The sequence below is a fragment of the Microcaecilia unicolor genome, chromosome 2 (genome assembly GCF_901765095.1).
Source record: "Microcaecilia unicolor chromosome 2, aMicUni1.1, whole genome shotgun sequence".
Taxonomy (NCBI): Eukaryota; Metazoa; Chordata; class Amphibia; order Gymnophiona; family Siphonopidae; genus Microcaecilia; species Microcaecilia unicolor.
In genome coordinates this window covers 585,384,953-585,407,075 of record NC_044032.1, presented here as the reverse complement: position 1 = coordinate 585,407,075, position 22,123 = coordinate 585,384,953, and the positions used below count along the sequence as shown (strand labels likewise).

Below are 22,123 nucleotides of genomic sequence, written 5' to 3'. Positions count from 1 at the left end.
TAGCCCGGCCAAATGCCAGAGTTCGCCGGGTTTGAGATCGCCGGTTTTGTTTTTCAGCGATAATGGAAAAAAATGCCAGCCATCTCAAACCCGGCGAAATCCAAGGCATTTGGTCAAGGGAGGAGCCAGCATTTGTAGTGCACTGGTCCCCCTCACGTGGCAGGACACCAACCGGGCACCCTAGGGGGCACGTCTAAAAATGTTTAAAAAATACACAAATAGCTCCCAGGTGCATAGCTCCCTTACCTTGGATGCTGAGCCCCCCCCCAAACCCACTCCCCACAACTCTACACCATTACCATAGCCCTTATGGGTGAAGGGAGGCACCTAAATGTGGGCACAGTGGGTTTTGGGGGGAGGGGTTTGGAGGGCTCAACACTTAGCACCAGAAGTGTAACAGGTGGGGGGGGGGGGGGGTGGACTTGGGTCTGCCTGCCTGAAGTGCACTGCACCCATTAAAAACTGCTCCAGGGACTTGCATACTGCTGTCAGGGAGCTGGGTATGACATTTGAGGCTGGCATAGAGGCTGGCAAAAAAGTGCTTTATTTTTATTTTTTTAGTGTGGGAGGGGGTTGGTGACCACTGGGGGACTACGGGGAGGTCATCCCCCATTCCCTCCAGTGATCATCTGGTGAGTTGGGGCACCTTTTTCAGGCTTGGTCGTGAAAATAAAAGGACCAAGTAAACCCGGCGAAATACTGCTTAACGCTGCTTTTTTTTCCATTATCCGCGAAAGCCAGCCATCTGGTAACCACGCCCATGCCCGCCCATGTCCCGCCTTCGCTAAGCCGCTGACACGCCCCCTTGAACTTTCGCCGGCGAGGGGATGGGAAAGCGGCGATGCTGTCAAAAAAGCCGCTTTCGATTATACCGATTTCGCTGCTTTTGAGAAATCGCCGACCATCTCCCGATTTATGTCGGGAAAAGGCTGGCGATCCCTTTCGAAAATAAGCCTGATTGCTAACTTTATTCACTCCTCATCCCCCATACATTTGCGAGAACACTGCGAGGGGCATTTTTGATATGATGTCTAAATCCGATTTTGGATATTTTGCAAAAAACATGTAAAAAAACCAGAAGCGAATATGGCCATTTTCAAACCTGAAAAATGTCCAATTTTTGTTTCAAAAATGGCCATTTGCTAAACGTTTTTGTGTTTAGTCCCCCAAATTCTACATATGGTGCCTTAAGTTGTATGTGCTAATTTTTCCACATGGCCAAATTGTAGGCACAACTTAATTGATTAACAAGCCAATCAGTACCAGTAATCAATACTTAACCAATTAGCAGCACTATTTGGCTTTATTTAGAATTAACGCACACAACTTTATTTATTTGTTACATTTGTATCCCACATTTTCCCACCTACTTGTAGGTTCAATGTGGCTTACATAGTACCGGAGAGGCGTTTGCAGACTCCAGTGTAAACAAATACAAAGTGATATTGTGGTTAGATAAAGTTCATGTGGCACAGCCACATTATGCAATAGTACAACGGAAGAGTTGTGTTATGTCCATTACATACTTTAGTTTTGTTGTGTTGGCATATTCTATAACGCAGTACACGTAAATTCTAATGTGCACTGTCGAAAAGGGGGCTTGGAATGGGTGAGTTGTGGGCATTTCAAAAAAAATATGCACACGATTATACAATACATCCAAACTGCGCCTAACTTGGGCACAGGTATTTAGGCCTGGTTTTAGATGGCCTAAATGGGTGCGCCTAAATTTTAGTTACAAGAATAGCGTGTGAGTGTATTCAATAAAGTACACGTAACTTTAGGCGTAGTTTACAGAATCATGCTAATCACGTGGTTTTACGGCGCCAATTTTTAAGACACCATATATAGAATTCCCACAGTGCATCTATTTTTTAGAACTATTTTCAGGACTGTTTTCAGAAAAGAAAAAACATCCAAGGGAAAAACACACAAAAACAAGCCATTGGAATGTATAAGGTGTCAACATTCTTCGTAAACTGGCAACACAGAAATACCAGCAGAGCAGTGGGGCACCCTAGGGGACGCTGCAGTGGACTTCACATAAAAGGTCCCAGTTACACATCTCACTGTTACCTTACATTGTACAGTGAGCCCTCCAAAACCTACCAAAATTCTAGTACGCCCAACTGTACACCACTACAGTATCCCTTATGCCTGCAGGTGTTACCTGTATATAGGTACAGTAGGTTTCTGGTCAGTTTTGGAGGGTTCACATTTTCCACCACAAGTATACCAGTTAGAGTGTGATATGGGCCTGGGTCCCCTTTACAATCCACTGAACCAACCACTGGGTTGCTGCTCTAATAGGACTGGCCATAACATCTGAAGCTGTCATAGAGGCTGGTATGTACTGTTTCTTTCACTTCTTTGGAGGGTGGGAGAGGTCAGTTTAGAACTACATACAAATCAGAAATACAGTTAGCAAGCTCAGGACTGAAGTGAAACCAAAACAGCACTAAAGAGCTGATAGTGGAAACCCAGAAAAACTAAGAAGCAGATGACAGCTGGGCCACAATGCAAAATGCCGGTATATGCAGATGAAAACCCCTTCTGTGTATCCAGAGTATGGCCAAATTGGAGAGGAAGAAAGAGACCGGGATGCACTGTACCTTGACCAAACAGCTGGAATTACAGTCATAATTACAGCTGAGCAAACTGAATACTGTTTCTTAAACCCTGACAGCCCCAGGGGAAAACCAATTATCTCAGGCAAACAGATAATTCCATTAACTATGGCAAGAAGGCTCCATGTGGTTAAATTTTTTTTAACAAAGTCAAGTGGCTAAGAGCTCAGTACAGAACCCTGTACTTCCAAGACAAAAGCTCAGCAAATGAAGCCAGCACTTGAAATTGTCAGAATAAACATGCTGTGCAAACCGCAAGATGAGAACAATGCTTCCAGGTCACTAACAGAAAAGTGTGGGAAAGCAGTATCTGAAACAAAGAAAGTACAGGGTCTTCAGAATTATCAAGCATGAAGAGCAAGATACCTCTGTTTGTTTGTTTGTTTTATAACCACTAGAAGTCCTCACACAGTGGTACAAAAATAAAAGAAATAAAACCAGCAAACAAACAGCAGTTGCAACACTAGGGTGCTGAAATGGAACAGAAGCAGCTGAGGATGATAATGATTCTTTTCTCGCCCTCAACTGTACCATTAAAGTCAATTAAGGAATCTGTTGACTGAAGACAGAGTCCAAAATTGAGCCAGAAATTTGAAAGGAGAATTATAACTTACCTACTTGATCAGACGTAACAATATAGAAACAGCAACGTAAATTACTGAAAACGCTGAAGTGCAAACTTTTTGCAACAGTTTCACAGAGAAGGGTAGCGTAAATCCTTATCCTCGTCAAACTCCTGATGATATCTCAAATCAGAGAAGGAGTTGGGAGACGAAGGGAGTGAATCAGCACTACCGAGTGTTGCCCCTGCTCTAGATTAAGCATGAATATAAAACAAGTGATAAAAGTGACCAAAAGAAACCCCCTACTCAACTGACTGTACCTAAAACTAGGTCAGGAGCTTGCTAAGAAGCAGCAAGGAGGAGCTGAACATTCTGACTTTCCACCAGCTTGGAAACAGAGAAAAATGCTGAGCATTTTATAGCTCCACAATACCCTTAAGCGGCAGATCACTTGGAACTATGCTTTTTCTCAGACTCCATCCGCTGATCGACAGGCCACAGGTTTACTGGTCTACATCATCACTACATCCTATCCTTTCAAATAAAAATGCTCTCTGATTGGAATGAAAATTGTCTTAATTTATTGAAATTGTGTCTTGAAGAACTACTGTTTTCAAAAAATTTCACTTTCATGACAGGAAAATAAGTTTATATTCTTTCTTCAGTATCTCCTTTATAATGATTTTAGTATGGCATATTGTACTATGTTTGATAGCATTATTAATTTCAGTGACGATGAAATTAAAAAAGAATTTTAAAAGCCAACAAATGCTAGAGATGCACATCTGTTAATGCTATATTCTCCCCTCCTCCTCCAAATTTGATACTCTAAAAATAAAAATAAATTGTAGCAGTGTTATTTAATAAGTGGATTAATATTTGTAGCAAATGTAAAAGAGAATGCATTAGTAGGTTCTTCTCCCTAAAAACTAAAGACAGAAGTTATGAATAAAGAAGATGTGAACTGGAAACATTTGGTCATAAAATTGCTCAGAACATGAACAAAATATTAACTTAAAGAAGTTACAATGTCATAAGGCAGGCAACATTTTATAGTATTCACAGAGGTAAATGCAAATTTACTTGTAAAAATATGTTTTAAAAATTGGCTTAGCTCTTTGAGGGGCTAAAAATATGCACGCTTGTTCTGTAGCAAGAATGCTTTTTCCCCCTATGTAAAAAATGGGATTGTGGTAGGTTGGGGGAGTGAAAGTATTCATGTGTACACTGCTTCTTTGTAGGTGTGAAGGAAGAAAGTACAAATGTACCTGAACTGTGTATACCAGGCAAGGAGTTTCCCTTTGAAATTGTAGAGACTGCTAAATGTTTTTGATTAAAGATTAAATGTGCAGATGTCTGCAGGCAGCTACATGAAAAACCATGGAATTTCCTGTGGGTGCCAGATTACTCTCAGGGATTTCAGACTTTTCTAGGAAATAAGTAATAAACATTAGATAGCTGTTTATCCATTGACTGGATGGAGTGTAACTCTCAAAAGAAATTGCAAATGCACTCAAGTGGATTAACTTGACAACCACATTGCTTTGACTGAAAAAGTCAAATAATGTAAAGGATTTCAAGGACACAGGAGAACAGCATTTAAAAGACTAAGAATTATTCCTACCATTTTTTTAAATGAGATCACTTACTTGGGTTTTCTAATCTTTCTTCATGTCTGTGTTGCAAATGTCTATCAATTATAGCTTGAACTTTCTGCTGGTTGAAGACAATGTCTGGCTGCTCTATTATTTCTGTTATCCTAACGTTATTCTTCACTGCTTTTGTGGCAGTTGGTCTAGCAACCATTGGTAATTTCTTCTGGTAAGAAGAATCTGTGAAGTCAATCTTTTCATCCTGAATGCGTTTAATTCTAGAAAAAGGAATTAAAAGAGAATGATTAATATCAGACAGAACACAAATAAGTAGATTCACAACCATTTATTACTATGGTACAGTAAAACTTTATTTTGAGTAATTATTTGGATACACTGAAATACATAAGGTTAATAGAATGACTATTTTTTAACAAGTTATAAATATAATATAAAAAATGATACATTAAAATGTAGTTCATATAAGACTACAGAAACCCAAGGAGGTTTAGTGGACATGTTACTGTAACACAACACACATGTAATGGGTTCACAGTCAGTCGTCCTCTCCCTGTTTCCTTGCATAAAGAGGTACTCCCGATTACTGTATTTGTCACGTCTATATGCCTTGTGGATAATCTCCTCAGGGTATCCCTTATTTTTAAGTCTTGCACCTAATTCCTTAGCTTTCTCCCTGAACACAGACTCTTCAGAACATATCCGTCTGTAGCGAATGAATTGGGAAAAGGGCAAGCTGTCTTTGAGCCTCTTGGGATGGCAACTCCAAAATTCCAAAAATGTGTTTCTATCTGTTGTTTTCTGAAAAACCGTGGTGTGCAGTCATTTCTTTTCAGGAAAAAAACCTAGCCTTCGACCTGCTGTGGTAAAAAGATGGTATTCAACGTAACCTCCACGGGAGCCAAAAACTCCAAGTTGATTTTCTTAGGTGTTTAGGAGTGGTTCCGCCAATTCAGGTTCTGCTGTAAACGTCCTCCGTTTCAGCATATGCCTCTAACTCACTCCTCCACTCCTTTGGACATGGTGGTTGAATAATTTGGGAGCGATGGAGTTATTTTTTCCAGGTCCAAGAGCATTGACGCTCCTTCGCCGGTGCTAAAGGACTCGCCAAACTTTTGACACTGTTAATAACAGCCTACTCCTTGATATTCTGTCCTCACTTGGATTTCAGGGCTCTGTTCTTTTCTGGTTTTCTTCTTATCTCTCCCATCGTACCTTTAGTGTATACTCTGGTGGATCCTCCTCCACTTCTGTCCCACTGTCAGTTGGTGTACCTCAGGGATCTGTCCTGGGACCTCTTCTTTGCTCCATCTATACTTTTTCCCTTGGTACTCTGATCTCATCCCATGGTTTTCAGTACCACCTTTACATGATGACTCCCAGATCTACCTCTCCACACCAGAAATCTCAGCAGGAATTCAGGCCAAAATATCAGCCTGCCTGGATGTCTCAGCGCCATCTGAATCTAAACATGACCACGACTGAGCTTCTTATCTTTCCCCCTAAACCAACCTCTCCTCTTCCCCCATTCTCTATTTCTGTGGATAACACTCTCATCTTCCATGTCTCATCAGCTCGTAACCTTGGGGTCATCTTCAACTCCTCTCTCTCCTTCTCTGAACATATTCAGCAGACTGCTAAAACCTGTCGTTTCTTTCTCTACAACATCAGCAAAATTCGCTCTTTCCTTTCTGAACACACTACCAGAACCCTTATCCACACTCTTATCACCTCACACTTAAGACTATTGCAACTTACATCTCACAGGTCTCCCACTTTGCCATCTCTCTCCTCTTCAATCTGTTCAAAATTCTGCGGCACAACTCTGTTTTCATTAGAATTGTGTGTTGAATCTACACTGCCAGAGACTTAATTCAATCAATTTTGGTAACATAGCATCTGGTGAATCATAGCTCTGGAGGAGGGGCAATTTTGTTTTGAGCTTTGTCGTAGAACCTAAGTTTACCTTGTGAGCTGGGAGCTGCACTGGGCATTTTAAGACATGGTTTGATTGGTAACTGAGGTAGAACTAGAGGACATGAATTGAGGTTGAAGGGGGGGCAGACTCAGGACTAATGTCAGGAAGTATTTTTTCATGGAGAGGGTGGTGGATATGTGGAATGCCCTACCATGGGAGGTGGTGGAGATGAAAACGGTAATGGAATTCAAACATGCATGGGATAAACACAAAGGAATCCTGTTTAGAAGGAATGGTTCTGTGGAATCTTAGCGGAGATTGGGTGGCGACACCGGTAATTGGGAAACAAAATGGGATCTGGGCAGACTTCTACGGTCTACGCCCTGATCGTGACTGATTAGATAGGGATGGGCTGGAGTGTAAATTTTAAGGGGTTTCAATGTTAGCTTCAGAACTTAGCACACGAACAGTACTGGGCAGACTTCTACGGTCTGTGCCCCGAGAAAGGCAAGGACAGATCAAACTCGGGTATACATATATAAAGTATCACATACCATGTAAAATGAGTTTATCTTGTTGGGCAGACTGGATGGACCGTACAGGTCTTCATCTGCCGTAATTTACTATGTTACTATGTTATATTCCGCCAGTGTCACTATGCTCATATTAGCCCTCTCCTCAACTCACTTCACTGGCTCCCTAACCGTTTCCACATACAGTTCAAACTCCTCTTATTGACTTATGCATTCACCCTGCAGCTCCTCAGTACCTCTCCACTCTCATCTCTCCCTATACGCTTCCCCGGGAACTCCGTTCACTGGGTAAATCTCTCTTATCTGCACCCTTCTCCTCCATCGCTAACTCCAGACTCCGTTCCTTTTATCTTGCTGCACGATATGCCTGGAATAAACTTCCTGAGCCGGTCCGTCAAGCTCCATCTCTGGCCGTCTTCAAATCTAGGCTAAACCCCCACCTTTTTGATGCTGCTTTTAACTCTTAACCATTACTCACTTGTTCAGTACCCTTATTTTATCATCCCCACCTTAGTAATTCCCTTATCTCTTATTTGTCCTGTTTGTCTGTCCTAATTAGATTGTAAGCTCTGTCGAGCAGGGACTGTCTCTTCAGGTTCAAGTGTACAGCGCTGCGTACATCTAGTAGCGCTATAGAAATGATAAGTAGTAGTATAAAAGCATGATATGTGATGCAGTAAGCTAACAACATGCAAACCTAATTGAAAAAGTGCATTAAAACATAAGTATAGATGAAAATGTGTCGGAAAATATGCATAGCATAGAGAAGTGAGGTAAAACAAGGGTTAGATGAAATAAGTGCTTCAAATTGAAATACTCTTATTAGTTAGGAGATGGTCTGAAAGAAACCTGTGATGTGACCAGTGGGGCACTGCTTTCCTTACTAGCTTTTGGACACCTCCTGGATGGAATAATAAAACAGCTTCACACAGGGCAATTTTGCAGAAATGCTAATGGTGAACCATCTCAAAAATTTAAGGAGCCCTTTTACTAAAGTGCAGTACAATCTGGGCTTAGCATATTTTAAAGCAAGACTTTCCCACATGCTAAGCCCAGATTTAACAAAGCACCATAGGCATTGTTACAGGGTGGCAAGTGCCACTCCCTATGCCACCCTAAAATCTGCACACTTCTCCCACAAGTCCGGTATCACTGTGGTCACTAGTCAAAGGGGCTATCACTCCAATGGGCAGACTTACCCCCCCCCCCCCCCCCCCGTTTACTAAGTAGCATGATAAAGCCAATGGGCTGTGTTAGCATTGGCGAACAGCAGCCATTAGCACATCTTAGTAAACAGGGGTGGGGTAGGCTTATGTTGTTGAGGTTCTAGTAGGGTGCTATTGGCAACCGCGATGGAAACCCAAATGAGAAGGAGTACAGTTATTTGTTCTACATAGTCAAAGCTTTTTTTCATTGTTTGCTTTTGAATTTTAATATAATGATATTTGTACACTGTTTTGTTGTCTTTGACAAAGAATGGTCAAATTTTAATAATATTAAAAAACTTAAATAATATAAAATTAAAGAATAAAATGAAAAATCTAACACTATTGGTGACCCCCCCCCCCCCCTTTCCCAAGTTTTTAAAAAATAATCCCTGGTGACTAGGGACATCCCTCTCTCCCGCCTTCCAACTGGATCCCCCTTCACTTGATTGTATAAAACAATTTCCATGGTGTTTAGTGGCACTCTATATTCACTGGCTCCTCCCCTGTACACCCCATACCTTAATGAAGAAGTAATGACCACTCACTCTTGCCTCCACGCCAACATCTTTGAAAATGGCGGCACATGACCCTGCCCAGTACATCCTGGAATGCACTGAGATGAGTTGGTCTGCCAAATAAGGGAATTTTTCCCTTATTTTGTAGTCTCTGCCACACTACCAAATAACGGAAAAACCTCCTTATTTGGCAAATATAGAATTGTTTTTGTTTTGTTTTGTTTTTAAATAAGGGGAAGGGGAAGCCAAGTCAGATGGGGGGAAGGAGCGAGGGGTGCCACTAAACACCATGGATTTTTCTAAACTAGGGGGAGAGGGAGGAAAAACGGTTAGTCATTTTGGGGGATAAGATGTGCCGCTAGATACCAAGGATATTTTGTTGGGGAGTGGGGGGGGAGGTCAGATCAAATCAAGGTTCTGATACCTTTTGAGGGCCCAGGGGGTCTAATAGCCATTCTGCCCGATGCAAAGGGCAAGTCAACTCTTCTACACCACCTCAAACCTGAAGGTAAAATTATCATTTTGTATTCACCTTAAAATCAGCTCTGCATAGTGGTGGAATAACTACTGTAAGAGCCTCTTTTACCATCAATTTACATAGGTTGTGCGCTGGTATCTAACTCAAGGTTTTACTTCAGTGCAAAACCTTTTTTGCATAAGGCAGCTCTTAAATTGATCATTAATCTCTCAATAACTTGTGGTTGCCATGGTAGCTTTCTGCATCGGCCCCTCAGTGCTGTAATCATCAGTTTTTTCCATCCCCTCTCTCTCCAACCCCATTATCCCCCTAGCATATTCTTCTCTCTCAACGCCTCCTGCTGCCCCAGCATAATCATCTCAACCCCCAGAATCAACTTTGGCCAGGAGTCCAATGAGCAGCACTTCTTACCTGCTGCTGTCTCCTCTACTGGCTTACCAATGATATCAGAACCACACAAGACCCCATAGTTTCACAAGACCCATTGGTTCCACACTTTCCAACTTCACAGGGAAGTCAGTAGAGCAGGAGGCAGCAACATACGAGTCAACTTTTCAAAATGACTGAGGACACTGAGCTCAAAATAAATTGCCCTGAAGCAAAACAATGGGATCATGTCACACCACTTCAAATCAGAACATTGACTACCAATCTTGGCAGGGATTCCATATAAAATATTAACTTTACTACACAGTATTCAAAATACAGATTTTTCCCTTATTACTTTTGTTTACATTCCATATAAAACCAATCTTATACTATGTTTCATCAACCAGAATCTTCTAGATTATTTCATCAAATTCAGTTTGCTGATATCTGCTCAACTATGTTCAGTGTCATGGGGCCTACATTATGGAATAATTTACCTCAATATTTACAATTTGAACAAGCTTTTCAAAACTTTAATGCAGGTTTTAAAACTTTTTTTTTCAAACCTTTTCTTAACTAGAGGGAGACAGTCATACCCTGCAGGGCCTGAAGCACACTGAGATGACAGAACTATATTTTAAGCATTTCATTCCAATCTGGATATACTGAGTTCTTTTCTTTCAACATATTTTAATTCTATTGTAAACCATGTTGATATTTTTGTATATGCAATATAGCAAGTATAATAAATTTGAACTCATCCTTTTGTTAGACGTAGTCCAGTATAAATGAAGTAGTGGAGGGGTTAACTTTGAGTAATGGGCAAATACAGTAATATAGTAAATGATGGCAGATGATAAATACAAATTGGTCCAGCCAGTCCATCCAATATATAATCTTCATCTTGATAGATGTAAATACAAATGTAACCCAACATTAACTATCATATCTTGCTATGTCTTCCTCTTTTTTTATTTATTTATTAATTTTTTTAATAATTTAACAGAATATAAATACAGCCTCCAATTTCAAATGAAAATTACATATTATTAAATCAAGAATATGAAAAAAGAGAAGGAAAAAAATGTCTTCAATATAATCATTCAAAGCAATATATATATTGGCTTTCTTAGACCACAATCTAGTGGAGGACGATATGAATTAGAGAAGATTATAAAAAGTAACAATAATATTAACTAAAGCGTCGTGTCCCCATTTTCTTTACAGTTGTTATTTAAGTTGTTTTTGAATCTAGAAAAGATTTCAGTTGATCAGGTAAATAAAACACATATTTCGACTGCTCCAACCTTATTACACATTTGCATGGATAAGCAAGAAAAAAGGATCCCCCTAATTCCATTGCCCTCTTTTTCAAAGACAAAAATGCCTTCCTTTTTGTTGTGTTATTTTCGCAACGTCGGGATAAATCCGTATTTTCTCGCCTCCGAAACAAGAGTTCATATTTTTGAAGTAAAGTCTCATGATTGAATTCAAGTCTTGTTCAAAGACAAGAGAGACAATCAATGTGGCCCTTTCTGTTACATTGTCCAAAGATTGTTCCAAAATTGCGGAAATATTAGTCACATCAATATTCTCATTTTTTGCTCCTGTTTCTTTTCCATCTGCTCCCTTAGGGTTACTAGGAATATAGAAGATCTTGTTGATTGGGGGAATCGCTTCATGTGGAATTTTTAAATTTTCTGTTAAATATCTTTTAAATAAATCTAATGAACTTAACCCAGGAAGGCTTAGGGAAATTCAACAGGTGAAGGTTTAACCTTCTATTGTAATTTTCCATTTGTTCGATTTTCCTTCTAATGTCCATATTATCCTTAGCAACTGTTGCCTTAAATTCTTGAATTTGTACCATTTCATTTTGTAGCGATGTTACACTCAACAACAGTTCTTGTTTAACTGACTCAACAGTGGCATTTAATTCTTCAAATTTAACATTAAGGGCCTTTACCTCTTCTAAGACTTCTGTAAGGTCAAGTTCATTTCCAACAATTTCAACCAGATCCTCTCGAGATTCACCTCCGGTTTACTCTCCAAGGTCCCAGAAACTTTCTGAGCCTGAGGTCCCAACAATTCTTGCAACACCCTTGATTCCCTGCTGGGCAAACCTCCCATCACACTTCCGGTGGCAGTTTAGTTTCCCTCAAGGTAGGCTGTCGACGCTGGACACAGAGGATTCAACGACGATGGTGGAGGGGAGAGGGATGTTCCGTTTTCCCTAAATGGCTCCGCTTCTCCGGATGCCTCTGCATTGGACTCCGCTCCCCCTCAATCTCTGGGGAGTCCCGGGGAAAAAACATTCCAGACTGGATTGAATCGGCGAGGAAGTCGAGGTAGGCAGGGGCACTGACCTCTGCGTCCCTTTGCATTTTGAATGAGGCATACTTGTAGAGGAAAAAAGAAAAATTTTAATCAGTCTAGCTGGAGCGTCTTACATATCACTCGTTCTCAACGCCATCTTGACACGCCCCCGCTATGTCTTCCTCTTAACCTTTCAATCATCTCTTCTTATCTGTCCCACAAATGACCAAAATCTTTTATAGTGCTGGCCTCACCATGCTTTTCTGGAGCCTTGATGCAATCCTAAATTTACTGTTTAGGGTAGTAAATGTTGAAATGTGCAGGTTACCCCCAAGATTTTGGAAGCCCTTATGCAAGCTGCTATTTAGAGTAGTAACTGCTATGCCATGAAGGTTACCCCCAATTTGCTTCATTTCCATTTTCTTAACACTACAGATCATCTCTTTGTATCCCAAGCTTTTTTTAATTCATTATTATTTTTCTACACCACATCCTCCAGAAGGGCATTCCAAAATCCACGCCACTTTCTGTGAAAAAAATAATTTCTCACATTGTTTCAGTCCTGCGTTAAGATGCACTAAGCCTAGATTCTAATGCCATTTAGGAAAAAAAGGAGCATCTTCATGTCTCCATATTTTTTCTTTTGTTTATCCATATAAAGTGTATAGTTATAGCATATTTTACTATTTGGCTGAATATGAATAATGAAAAATATTATTCAGCTGAATACGAATACAAATAATAGGAATTAACATAAGAAATAATAAAAGAAGCAACATGAAATCAGAGATCAAGTATTTATTTCTGTAGAATTTAGCACAGCAGAGCCCCGATTATTCATATTCAAATTTATATCACTATTCAGCTGCATATAACTAATATAATACAGTACAAATATTTGATACAGCCTTAATAGTTATCAATGTGAACTACTGTTAAGACGTGTTATTTTACCACCACAATTTGTGGTATTTTAGCGAAGGTCTGATTTTATGCAATGAAACATAGAAATATAGAAAAGTGAGGGCAGATAAAGACCATGTGGCCTATCCAGTCTGCCCATCCATGCCATCTACTACCCCTTTCACTCCATTAGAGATCCTATGTACTTGTCCAAAGCTTTCTTGAATTCAGATACAAAAACTGTATCTGGTAAGCTGTTCCACAAATTCACCACCCTTTCTGTGAAGAAGCATTTCCTCAGGTTACTTCTAAGTCTGTCTCCTTTCATCTTCAACCTATGCCCCCTCATTCCAGAGCTTCCTTTCAATTGAGAGAGACTTGCCTCTTATGCATTTATGCCACATAGGTATTTAAATTGTTTTTAATATATCTTCTTTCTCCTACATTTCTTCCAAAGTATACATATTGAGATCTTTGTCTGCCCCCATATGTTTAATTGATTATCTCTTTGAAAATAATCTGATAGAATACCTCCGTTTTATGTAGAATTACACTGGCTTCCCATGGAGACAATAATTTATAAAGTTCATCATGGTCTTGTGCTTAATTACTTTCATGAACATTTTAAATTAACAGAATGCACCAAACCTTATAGGAAAAGGAATTACAATTTGTTTCTATTTTTCATCTTCAAAAGGCATAAAAAAATTAAAATTATTTGATCATCTACTTGTGTAAATTTCGGAAAGTCCATGACATGCCCATTTCCCCACCCATAACCACACCCCTTTTTGCCTGCACGCATTATAAGTTAAGCGCACTGCATTTCAGAATGCGCTTAGCAACTTGTGTGCGCAAATTCTGCAATTAGTGCTCATTATTGCTTAAGAGCTGTTATCAACACTGATTAGCTTATTAAGCTAATTAAGTTATGTGCATTATTATAGAAAATGCTTGGATTTCGGTGCGAATCTCTAGGCGCGCTATGTAGAATCTGGGGGAATATTATAAATGAGGTCTCACCACAGTCTTATACAGGGACATCATCACCTTCTTTTTCCTACTGGCCATGAGACCTGGGGTTAAGTAAAATAACATAATTTACCCTTGGATTCTATCTATAGCACCCTGAATTGTATACCTAAATTTAAGTGCACACCCAAGATGCCCATGCAAATTAACATGCCAATTAACCTCAATTGGGCGCTAATTGCCATTCAATAATCGGGTGTTAATTGGTATTCATTAAAATGTTCACGCTATTTTATAAATCTTGCCTGAAAATCTTCGGCACTTCTCAGTTCGTATAATTGAAAAAGTGCAAATGAATGGTCATGGCAGAGTATGATTTAGAAATCTTTCAAATAAGTTTTAAATAACTAATCTATTACTGTACTACATCCAGTAGATTTTACTGTGACAGAAATGGTTATAAAATTATGGTACTTACCCTCTGCTTGTTAAAATAACATAGATGCACTGTATCAAAGCTTCTGCCGCTCCTGGTTTACAGTGAACTGTTCCATGAATCAGCTCTTTGGAAAGATTCACTTTTCTTTTTGAAAAGAACTTTAAAAAGGGAAACAATATTTTGGAACCATTATTGAAACAGAGGTACGAAAGCCAAAACATTTCATAAGTTGCCAAGGAATCTGCTTGATTCTAAAATTCAAACATGAGTCAAGGAGAAAAGCACAGAAAAAAAACAAGCAAGCAATGCACTACTTTAGCTTTTATACTTCTCAGTGATACAAAGTATGGTGCTTTTTTACATCTTGGCTGAAAAATTTGCATGAAGATTTGAAAACCTCCATACACATAATTTTCCTCCTCTGACTTTAAACATTCCCCAGGAATGCTTATTTTCAAAGTGAATGAAAGTATAAATGATATAGGACTTAGGGGTCCTTTTACAAAGCTGCATTAGCGTCTATGCGCACCCGTGCACTAAAATGGAGTTACCAGTCGGCTACCGCGTGGCTCTTGCAATAATTTCATTTTTGGCACGCGTCCGATATGTGCGTCTGGAAAATATTTTGTATTTTCGCCCGCACATAGCGGACACGCACCAAGTGGCATTTGACGTTCGTAAGTCATTACCGCCCAGTTACTGCATGAGTCTTTACCACTAGGTCAATGGCTGGCGGTAAGGTCTCAGATCAAAATGGACACGCAATTTTCATTTTGCCGCACATCCATTTTTGGCAAAAACAAAAAAAAAGGTCTTTTTTACAGGCATGCTGAAAAATGGATTGGCGCGTGACAAAAACCCACAACTACACTACCGCAATTTTTCAGCGTGCCTTTGTAAAAGGACCCCTTAGGGAGCAATTCTACAATATAACAGGTTGCCCCTTTTTAGGTGTCCCAATGCAGCACATAAACCCAAACTGGAGCACCTAAATTTAGCTGCAACCACTTATGCCAGGTCAATGACAGACATAAATGGGCACATCAAAGTGAACCATGCAACACATGTAACATAGAGACGTATTAGACTTACAAAAAGTCTAAGTGCTTTGAAAATGAGCCCCGTGGAGGGGCATAATCGAACGCCCATCTCTATGGGCATCTATGTCCGAGAACGGGTGGGACAGACCGTATTTTCGAAAAAAATGGGCGCCCATCTTTTTTTCGATAATACGGTTTTTGTGCCAGGCAAATGCATCAGATTTGTGCGTATTTGAGCTGAGCGGTTTCGTTTTTCAGCGATAATGGAAACCGAAGGCGCCCAGCTCAAAAACGAACAAATCCAAGGCATTTGGTCATGGGAGGGGCCAGGATTCGTAGTGCACTGGTCCCCCTCACATGCCTGGACACCAACCGGGCACTTGTAACAATTAAAAAAAAACACTCCCAAGTCCATAGCTCCCTTCCTTTGGGTGCTGAGCCCCTCAAATCCCCCCCCCAAAACCCACAACTCTACACCATTACCATAACACTTATGGCTGAAGGGGGGCACCTACATGTGGGTACAGTGGGTTTGGGGGGCGGTTTGGAGGGCTCCCATTTACCAGCACAAATGTAATAGGTAGGTGGGGGGATGGGCCTGGGTCCACCTGGCTGAAGTCCACTGCACCCACTAACAACTGCTTCAGGGACCTGCATACTGCTGTGATGGAGCTGGGTACGTCATTTGAGGGTGGCATACAGGCTGGAAAAAAAAGTTGTTAAAGTTGTTTTTTTTTGGTGGGAGGGGGTTAGTGACCACTAGGGGAGTCAGGGGTGGTGAACCCCGATTCCCTCCGGTGGTCATCTGGTCATTTAGGGCATTTTTGGGGGCTTGTTCGTGAAAAAAAAAAGGGTCCAAAAAAGTGACCCAAATTCACGGTAAAAACCCCTTTCTTTTTTCGATTATCAGCCAAGGGCGCCCATCTCTCCTCGAAAGATAAATACGCCCCAGTCCAGCCTTCACCACGCCTCCAACACGTCCCCGTCAACTTTGTTCGTTCCCGCAACGGAGTGCAGTTGAAGACGCCCAAAATCGGCTTTCGATTATACCGAGTTGGGCGCCTTTGCAAGATGGGCGCCCATCTCCTGATTTGGGTTGAAATCTGGGCGCTCATCACTTTCGAAAATAAGGCCGATAGTCTTCTATAAGTTACGTGCATAAATTGAAGAAAAGTCCATACATCTCCCATATGTATGCCCCCTTGCAGTTACATGCTATAGCACTTATGTGCTTCCTTACAGAATAGCACATACTGCAAGTACACGCATAAATACCAGTTACCTAAGTACTTATATAAACATGGAGTGCTTAATTGCATGTGGCCAGTTATAGAATTGCCCTTTATGATTGTAAGCCCTCTGAGGACAGGGAAATGCCTAGTATACCCTCAACGTAACTCACCTTGAGCTACTACTGAAAAAAGTGTGAGCTAAATCCAAATAAATAAATAGCTTTCCATCTTTTATTATGTCTGGGTATTTTAGTGTTTTGTTTGTTTTGCTTTTCCTTTATTAATCCTTAAATTTGGACGTCCCTAGACATGGATGTTTCTGACTTTACGCAATTTTCGAAACCAAAGACATCCATGTCAAAAACGTCCAAATGCAAGCCATTTGGACGTGGGAGGAGCCAACATTTTTAGTGCACTGGTCCCCCTGACATGTCAGGACACCAACCGGGCACCCTAGGGAGCACTGCAGTGGACTTCATAAAATGCTACAAGGAACACAGCTCCCTTACCTTGTGTGCTGAGCCCCCCAACCCCCCCAAAACCCACTACTGTACACCACTACCATTGCCCTTATGGGTGAAGGGGGGCACCTAGATGTGGGTACAGTGGGTTTGTGGTGGGTTTTGGAGGGATCGCTGTTTCCTCCACAAATGTAACAGGTAGGGGGGTATGGGCCTGAGTCCGCCTGTCTGAAGTGCACGGCAGTACCCACTAAAACTGCTCCTGGGACCTGCATGCGCTGTCATGGACCTGAGTATGACATCTGAGGCTGGCACGAAATATTTTTAAAGATGTTTTTAGAGGGTGGGAGGGTGTTAGTGACCACTGGGGGAGTAACGGGAGGTCATCCCCGATTCTCTCCGGTGGTAATCCCCGATTCTCTCCGGTGGTCATCTGGTCATTTCGGGCACCTTTTTGTGTCTTATTCGTAATAAAAACACGTCCGGGTAAAAATCGTCCAAGTATTCGTCAGGGACATCCTTGTTTTTTTCGATTATGGGTCAAAGACATCCAAGACTTAGGCACACCCAAGTCCCGCTTTCGCTACGCCTACGTCACGCCCCCTTGAAATTTGGATGTCCTTGCGACGGACTGCAGTTGGAGACGTCCAAAATCGGGTTTCGATTATACCGATTTGGATGTCCCCTGGGAGAAGGACGTCCATCTTCCGATTTATGTCAGAAGATGGACGTCCTTCTCTTTCGAAAATGAGACTGATAGTAATCCAGTGTTTTTCAACCAGTGTGCCGCAGATGATCCCCAGGTGTGCTGTGGAATCCACAGGGATCCGACGGAATCCCCCCTCCCCCTCAGGTCTGGATTCACTTGACTGTCTTCTCCCTCCCACTCCTCGAGTCTCTCTCCTCCCCACTGCAATTCTACAAACTTTGCAATCTCCGCTAAGCTCCTGAAGATCCCTTCCTTCTGAACAGGATTCCTTTATGTTGATCCCATACATGTTTGAATTCCGTTACCGTTTTCATCTCCACCACCTCCCGCGGGAGGGCATTCCAAGCATCCACCACTCTCTCCGTGAAAAAATACTTCCTGACATTTTTCTTGAGTCTGCCCCCCTTCAATCTCATTTCATGTCCTCTAGTTCTTCCCATCTCCGGAAAAGATTCGTTTGCGGATTAATACCTTTCAAATATTTGAACGTCTGTATATATCGCCCCTGTTTCTCCTTTCCTCCAGGGTATACATGTTCAGGTCAGGAAGTCTCTCCTCATACGTCTTGTAACGCAAATCCCATACCATTCTCGTAGCTTTTCTTTGCACCACTTCAATTCTTTTTACATCCTTAGCAAGATACGGCCTCCAAAAAACTGAATACAATACTCCAGGTGGGGCCTCACCAACGACTTGTACAGGGGCATTAAAACTTCCTTTCTGCTGCTGGTCACACCTCTCTCTATACAGCCTAGCAACCTTCTAGTTACAGCCACCGCCTTGTCACACTGTTTCGTCGCCTTCAGATCCTCAGATACTATCACCCCAAGATCCCTCTCCCCGTCCGTACGTATCAGACTCTCACCGCCTAACACATACATCTCCCGTGGATTTCTACTCCCTAAGTGCATCACTTTGCATTTCTTCGCATTGAATTTTAATTGCCAAACCTTAGACCATTCTGCTAGCTTCCTGAGATCCTTTTTCATGTTTTCTACTCCCTCCCGGGTGTCCACTCTGCTACAGATCTTAGTATCATCCACAAATAGGCAAACTTTACCTTCTAACCCTTCGGCAATGTCACTCACAAATATATTGAACAGAATCGGCCCCAGCACCGATCCCTGAGGCACTCCACTACTCACCTTTCCCTCATCCAAGCGAATTCCATTAACCACCACCTTCTGGGCGTCTGTCCGTCAACCAATTCCTAATCCAGTTCACCACTTCGGGTCCTATCTTCAGCCCGCCCAGTTTATTTATGAGCCTCCTGTGGGGAACCGTGTCAAAAGCTTTGCTGAAATCTAAGTAGATTACGTCTATAGCTCGTCCCTGATTCAGTTCTCCGGTCACCCAATCAAAGAACTCAATGAGATTCGTTTGGCACGATTTCCCTTTGGTAAAACCATGTTGTCTCGGATCTTGCAACTTATTGGTTTCCAGGAAATTCACTATCCTTTCCTTCAGAATCGCTTCCATTACTTTTCCAATAACCGAGGTGAGGCTTACCGGCCTGTAGTTTCCGGCTTCTTCCCTATTGCCACTTTTGTGAAGAGGGACCACATCCGCCGTTCTCCAATCCCTCAGAACCTCTCCTGTCTGCAAGGATTTATTAAACAAATCTTTAAGAGGACCCGCCAGAACCTCTCTGAGCTCCCTCAATATCCTGGGGTGGATCCCATCCGGTCCCATGGCTTTGTCCACCTTTAGATTCTGAAGTTGCTCATACACACTCTCTACCGTGAACGGTGCTATATTCCCTCCATTCTCATTTGTACTTATGCCAGTCAATCGCGGTCCTTCTCCAGGATTTTCTTCTGTAAAAACAGAACAAAAGTATCTATTTAGCAAATTTACTTTTTCTTCATCATTATCCACATAGTGGTTCGCAGTATCTTTTAGTCTCACAATTCCCTTTTTAGTCATTCTCCTTTCACTAATATACCTGAAGAAATTTTTGTCACCCCTCCTTACATTTCTAGCCATTTGTTCTTCCGCTTGCGCTTTCGCCAGACGTATATCTCTCTTGGCTTCTTTCAGTTTCATCCGGTACTAGCCGCTGAGCCCATAAAAAAGGGCTAGTATAGGACGGGGGGGGGGTTGACAGGCCCCTTCTCCTCGCCGCTGCAAGGCCCCCCCCCACCGTCGAGCTCGCCGCTGCCCCTCCGAGGTCACCGCTACAGCCCCCCCCCCCCCGGAGTCGCCGCCACCCCTCCAGCCGGGCCGGGCCCTCGCTTCGCTATTGAAACAGCTCGGGAACGCAGCACACAGCTCAGATGAGCTGCCGTCCTTCTTCTCTGCCTGTGTCCCGCCCTCGTGGGCGAGGGCGGGACACAGGCAGGGAAGGAAGGCCGACGGCAGCTCAGCTGAGCTTTGTGCTGCGTTGACGCTGTTTCTATAGTGGAGCGAGGGCCCGGGTGGAGGGTGGGTGGCAGCGGCGACTCCGGGTGGGGGGAGTGGTGGCGGCGACCTTGGGGGGGAAGCGGTAGCGACGGCAGCTTTCGTCCCTCCCCTTGCGCAGTAGAGACCCTCTCTGTCCCACCCCCGTCATCACGTATTGACGCGGGGGCGGGACAGAGAGGGTCTTTACTGCGCATTTGCGCGAGTGAGTTCGGTCACTCGCCGTTTATATGTTTGATTCATCCCCGTGTTCTTCTTCTTGAGTTTTTCTGTATATCTGGAACGCCAACTCTTTAGCCTTTATTTTCTCAGCCACTTGCTTGGAGAACCATATCGGTTTCCTTTTTCTCTTGCTTTTATTTACTTTCCTTACATAAAGATTTGTGGCCCTATTTATAGCTTCTTTCAGCCTGGACCACTGTCCTTCCACTTCTCGTATGTCCTCCCAGCCCATCAGCTCCTTCCTTAGGTATTCCCCCATTTTACTAAAGTCAGCACGCTTGAAGTCCAGGACTTTGAGTTTTGAGTGGCCGCCCTGCACTTCAGCCGTCATATCAAACCAAACCGTTTGATAGTGACTGCTGCCGAGGTGGGAACCCACTCGGACATTTGACACGCTGTCCCCATTTGTGAGCACCAGATCCAGTGTCGCTCCCTCCCTCGTGGGTTCAGTCACCATTTGTCTGAGCAGAGCACTTTGAAAAGCATCCACGATCTCTCTACTTCTTTCCGATTCCGCAGATGGAACCTTCCAATCTACATCCGGCAGACTGAAATCTCCCAGCAACAGCACCTCTCTCTTGTTTCCCAACTTTTGAATATCTGCAATCAGGTCTTTATCTAATTCTTCCAATTGTGTCGGAGGTCTGTAGACAAAACCCACGTGGACAGAGGTTCTATTATCTCTTTTTAAGGTAATCCATATCGCTTCTTCCTTTACCTAGGTCCCTGTCATTTCGGTCGCTGTGATATCATTTCTCACATATAGAGCTACTCCTCCACCCTTACGACCCTCTCTATCCTTCCTAAATAGATTATAGCTTGGTATGTTTGCATAATGGGAACCATTGAGCCACGTCTCCGTGATTGCAACAACATCTAAGTCTGCTTCCAACATCAGGGCTTGAAGGTCATGAACTTTATTGCTTAGACTGCGAGCATTTGTGGTCATCACTTTCCATCTACATTTCCTGGTATGTGCTTCAACATTTGTGATTTGGGGGTATCTTTTCTCTTTGGGTACCTTCATATCCTTTTGTTCCAACTTTATTGCTTTCTCTTCTGCCTCAGTTCTATTTTCAGGATCATCACTGTGTTGTAATGGAGCAAAAGAATTCTGTAGGGGCAACACTTGTGAGGGTGGATGCTTTTGTGTCACATAGTGAATACCGCCGTCAAAAAGAGGAAAACATCAACAACAACAAACTCAACCACCGAAGAAACAAACAACTAATAAAAATAAACACATCAAACCCCCCCACGGAACCATACCACTCAATCCAACTAGGATACATCAATGCAAGATCAGCAGTAAGCAACGCAGTAGACATACTAGACTGGATTACCACAGACAACTTAGACCTTCTATTTATCACAGATACCTGGTTCCATAGCCCCACAGACCCCGCCATCTTAGAAACATGCCCACCAGAATACAAAATCACCCACTGGACAAGAAATGGAATAAAAAGAGGAGGCGGAATAGCTATTATTTACAAACCCGAATTCACCATCACAATCACAGGTGAATCTACCTCACCACAACTTGAAATTGCATCGACAAGAATTAATCATCCAAACCTAATAGGACACCTTAACACAATCCTATTC

The 22,123-nt window shown here is 42.2% G+C and overlaps 1 protein-coding gene across 2 annotated transcripts in view; it reads right to left on the bottom strand.

Annotated features, from left to right (window-relative positions):
- The window catches only part of SPATA4 (spermatogenesis associated 4), an 88,053-nt gene that overhangs the window by 19,321 nt on the left and 46,609 nt on the right, over positions 1-22,123 (bottom strand). For both annotated transcript variants that reach the window (XM_030191528.1, XM_030191529.1), the window contains 2 exons: positions 14,491-14,609; positions 4,840-5,060 (listed from right to left, as the gene is read on the bottom strand). In XM_030191528.1, the coding sequence (XP_030047388.1) occupies positions 4,840-5,060; positions 14,491-14,609 (340 nt within the window). The remainder of the gene's footprint in view (positions 1-4,839; positions 5,061-14,490; positions 14,610-22,123) is intronic.